The sequence below is a fragment of the Terrapene carolina genome, unplaced genomic scaffold (assembly GCF_002925995.2).
Source record: "Terrapene carolina triunguis isolate 2854851 unplaced genomic scaffold, T_m_triunguis-2.0 Scaffold31, whole genome shotgun sequence".
Taxonomy (NCBI): domain Eukaryota; kingdom Metazoa; phylum Chordata; order Testudines; family Emydidae; genus Terrapene; species Terrapene triunguis.
Window position 1 is genome coordinate 6,745,262 of NW_020664382.1, and position 5,024 is coordinate 6,750,285.

Genomic DNA, 5,024 nt, shown 5'->3' on the forward strand with positions numbered 1-5,024 from the left:
GTGCCTAAATAGCTTGAAAAATCTTGCCCTTAAGACCTGGCCACAAAATTATTGTCTATCTGGTCTATCCCAGGACAAGGTGGAGCTAAGCATGGTGTCAGATTGGTGGAGGCTTTTTACAGAAATCCAATTTTCAGGTAGGAACAAATGTCCTTGTTTCAGTCTTAAATTAACATCACAAATCTATTTGCTTGTAATGTTTAGGCTTAGTGAGCCAAACTGTACTCATTTGCACTAGTACAAAACTAGAGTCACAAGGAGTTATCCTGGATTTACAGTGCAGCTAAGAGCAGAATCTGGCCTGGGATATTGCACTGGTTTGTGCTCTCACTAGTTGTTGTTGCCTTCAGTTTTCAACAGAGAAGAGTTGAAATAATTTAGATTAATTTCATGCTTCCTTAACACCATTACACTTTTACCGCAGTGCCAAAATAATTTCTGGCTTGATCCTGCAAGTTTACAATCTAAATATAAAACATGAGACAACAGGTGAATGCAGCAGACTGGGGGAGCACAAGGTAACAATGAAACAATAGTGGTCAGGATGACAGGCAGCAGTCTCGGCCTAACTGTTAGCGAATTTTCTGCAGGCATCACAAGAGCGGAAAGTTTTAAAGAGGAATTTGAGAGAGGGCAATGAGGTGGTTTTATTTACAGGGAGCTCTTATTATACATAACGGGCAACAAAGTTTGTTGGGAAAAAAAATGTAAATGGTAGAAAAGAGGTGGAGGGCAACAGCCCAATAGTACAGAAGAGATGACAGGCTGGCATAATGGTATTATTTTGAGCAGCAGTGGGCTGGAGACGTGCACTGGGATGCGTTGGGTTGGGCTCTTTTCGGGGGGATCATTTCATGCTGGAAATAAAACACATGGATTCAATTTGCTTGCTTCTCACTTTTTCACTCTCTAGTTTTGGCAATAAGCATTTACTAATTGGGGGAATACCATGTCAGACTCTGCTGCACCACCACACTGGGACCATCCCCGACTACACTCTATATGGGTTGATGCAGTCACTCAGTACTCATTTTTGGTATCCACTCTGCCTCTGTTTAGTATTAAATCCTTACGTAACTTGGTACAGCCTAAACATTATACCTGTGTTTTTTAAATATCTTGAGCCCACTCTGAGCCACAGTGGGGACCCACCTTTTCTATCCCATCCCTTCCCAGTGGGCAGGAGGAGTACAGAAAAACAGTGCAGCTCCTCACAGCAGCAGGGAGAAAGAGGCATGATTCCTTCCAGCAGTAGGAAAGAGAGGGGCTTCCTGTCCTCTCAAATGCTGTGAATGGGGAGGTGCTGGGCTCCCAATACAGAGCTGGTCTAGGATGCCAGCCTCAGAGGTGGAGAAACAAGAGACCAGTCTTAGCTAATAAATTTAGTCATTTACCAAGTAGGTGTATAGTAAAATGTTCAGGTCTGGTTATGTCCTGCCAGTGAAGTCATTAGAATGATGAATGCATTATTTTCAAAGCAGTCGTGAATTACTATTGTTAAGTCAGTCGTGAAAATGTTCCTCCTTCCTTTTAGAAGTTCACAAATATTTCAGTTAACTATGCTTAAGCCTTATTTTTGGAATATAATGGCACAATTCACATTCTTATCCTTATTATGTCCTGCTCTCCAATTCTGATCCCTCAGATATTCTACAAGGACTGGAATCATGCTCCAAGTGTGGTTTGCCTTTGCAAAGTGACTTTATGAAAGTGACGACATGGGATTCTGCATTTATGTCTCAATGATAATCCATATAAAATACTATCAGTTTTCGACACACAAAAAGACGTTGTTGTTTTCTGATTGCCAGCCCTTCAATCTCTGCTTGGGATTTGAAAATCAGACTGGGCTCTTTCTGCAAGACAGAAATTGTCCTCATTTATACTGGTGAAACTTCTGCCACATTATGACTTTAGTTACACCCGTGCAATCCTGCTCCGTTTATTGATGGATCTATGATCACAATACAAAACAAAGAGGTGGTTGCATAAGTGGCCCTACAGTTGTTCACTCAACCTATGAGCCAGAAAAGAATGGAGTTCTCTCTCCCAGATCTGAGTTGGCCCTGCAGGGCTCACAGTAGTAAAAATGAAACTGTCATTAAAAAAAGCACACCCGACTGAACATGCACAGGGTGCAGATCTACTGAATAAGAAGGTAATATTTTTTCATAGTCACTTTTCAGAGTAAAACTGTACTATACAACTTCTGCTGTATAGATTTCTGCTTTGTCCCAGAAATATTAATTTCAACTCTAGCCGCCGCATTCAGCTAATGGAAATCAATATGCTAGAGCTAAGTTATTTACAGTAAATTTATATCACAATCAAGCTTGTATTTTAAGAAAAAGCTATGTGGGGAGGAGAGAGGAGAGAGCAAGGGGACATAAAAATAGAGAACAACATTTCCAGGATGGCAATATACAGTACATTGGATATTAAAGACTCAATAGCACTTGTAAAAATAGCTTTTTTTCCATGTTTTTGTTTGGTATAGAGCTAGCTTTACGTATGCAGTCCTAAGCTTCAAGAAAGGGGGAGAAATCAAGGCATAAATTGCTTGGTTTTCTGGATTCATTGCCAAACAGAAAGGGGAGATCAAACTGAGTTTTTTCTTCCCACTTCATTCTTGTGCTCGTGGAGGAGACCAGGTCAACCCATGAATGAGTTGCACATTCTGCATTGGAAATATGACTTCCAGTAGCGTAAGACCCAACGTAGCCCCTCGTTTTCTTTGTTTATGAGGCTGGCCCTGCCTCGGTCAAATTGTTCCATGCTGCTCACTGTTGTGCTTGCTAAATTTGGTTGTTGCCCTCCAACCCAGTGGGCGACTTGGTTTTCATGGTGCTGACCTAAGGGTCCACCCATGCTGATCTGACTTCAGTATCAAGGTTATACTTTGTAGAACGGAGCAAGTAGGCAGAAATTAATTTCAGAACATTTCATAAATGTTAGTTTTTTATTTTGCCTGGGTTTTTTTCTAAATTAAATTTCACCTGCTTGAATTATAGGTATTTTGAATGTATGTAAATTGTGTATCTTTAACTGACCTACTAACACATTACATAGCAGCATAGGGTTGTTTGTTTTCCCCAAAAATGTCTGAACCCAGAATTGCCACATTTGTCTACATTTATTATCTGAAATTAATTTCAATTCTCAGTATCTGTCAAGTACTTCCTGATCTTTTTAGCATAAAACATGCTGTATAAATGTGACATCATATTATCAATGCTCTTAAAAAGGAATTTTCTATTTTCTTCCAAGTAAGTTCCTATAATGTCACTCCTTATGTATTTTTCTCTAGGGGTAATGGTGGTGCATCTTCTATCTCCTCCTACTTTGGAGATTTTAAACTCTCCAGGGACCTTTAACAAGTATTTCTCTACTTCACAAAATGTTGAGAGAATGAATTATGTCATGTGCTCAGACACTACACTGATTAGCACAACAGAGAAGCCCATGAACAATCCAGAGTGACACGTAGATTCTCATACACTTTTCATTTAAACATATAGAGATATCTAGACCAAAAAAGTAAAACATGTCAAAATAGTTGTGGGTGAAAGCACATTTTCCTTTGGGAAATTGCCTCACTGACAGTTTTGCACTTTTCCTTTTCTTGCTGGTGTTATTATTAATTATTGTAACTATTAGAATAACAAAACCAGGATTTGCAGCATAACGGAAAGTGGAAAACTTTGCAACATGTCTATGTTTAACCAAGAAGGAATGAAAAGTCAAAGGAGATTAATCTCGGGATTAAATAATAACCAAACCATTTTAACAAAACTGGATTTGCGTCTGGCAGATTTAAAGGACACTAGTAACAGCAAATGCACAACCAAAGGCTCCCTCCCTTACAGCTGCGCTCTGTAAGGAATATGGGGGGAGAAGGGGGAACTAGATGGCGCTCCCTCAAACTACTCCACGTTATTGTAACGCTGAGCTGCACAGTGTCACTTTTTTGGGTAAAACTCCATACACATACGGTTGGGCAGAGGAGTCACTACATTCATTTAGGCGGTGTGACAGGGCGACCGCTTTGTCTAGATCTCCCCCAACCACCCATGATGCTAGGAAACTGCTAACACCAGCCCATGACCCGGTCATCATGATCTACACAACAAATCTTCCCCAAGCTTGAGGCTCGCCGCCGGCAGGGACCCGGCTATTGGTTTAAGGGAAGAGCAAGGGTGCGAGCGGATTGACTGACCAGGCAGTTTTACCTTGACGAAGAGAGAGATGTCATGCTCTTGCGTCTCTTCCCCGGGTTCACCAGGTGTGCTCGCCTCATCCTCTTCCTCTCCCTCGCCCCTACCCTGCATGCCGTTCAGGTTCATGGCTTCCTCGCCTCTCTCCGCTCCCGCAGGCTCCCCGGTTGCATGTGGCTCTGTTAGGTGGTTGCTCAGTTCATCCCCACCTGGGGTGTCCTCTGGGCTTTCTCTTGTAGCAGCGTCCTCTGTGCTTGCGTGTTCTTCTGGTGCTGGTATTTCCTCGGTTGCATGGCCTGCGGCGTCTCCTGCCGCGGGGCTTTCTTCGCTTGGCTCAGTGTCTTCGGGATTTGCTCCTGCTGGTGCAGTGCTTTCCGGACTTTCTCCTGCCCTACTTTCGTCCTCAGCTGCATCCTCCCCTTCCTCGGGCTTTGCTTCTGCCGTTGCATCTTCCTTGCCATCCTCTTCCTCTCTCTCCTCCTTCTCGCGCTCTTCTCCCTCGGGGGCTCCTTCCTCCCCTGCCACCTCCCCAGGCTTTTCTTCCTCTCTCGCGTCCTCCCCAGAGTCTCCTTCAGGCTCTTCTTCCTCCCCGGCAGCCTCTGCAGGATCTTCTGCCTGGGGGGTTTCTGCCTGGGGGGCAGCCCGTTCTGCGGCTCCCCCTTCCGCGGGGCTTAGCTCCGGGCTCCCTCCTTCGGTGCTCTCCTCCTCGGGGCTTGGCCCCGGGCTCTCGCCTCCGGTGCTCTCCTCCTCGGGGCTTGGCCCCGGGCTCTCGCCTCCGGTGCTCCCCTCCGCGGGGCTTAGCTCCGGGCT

General features: G+C 44.3%; 1 protein-coding gene across 1 annotated transcript in view; it reads right to left on the bottom strand.

Annotated features, from left to right (window-relative positions):
• The window catches only part of LOC113406461 (chloride intracellular channel protein 6-like), a 46,845-nt gene that overhangs the window by 41,330 nt on the left and 491 nt on the right, over window positions 1-5,024 (bottom strand). Inside the window, 1 exon segment of the mRNA XM_026651530.1 lies at window positions 4,230-5,024. This exon segment is cut by the window's right edge and continues 11 nt beyond it. Within this exon segment, the coding sequence (XP_026507315.1) occupies window positions 4,230-5,024 (795 nt within the window).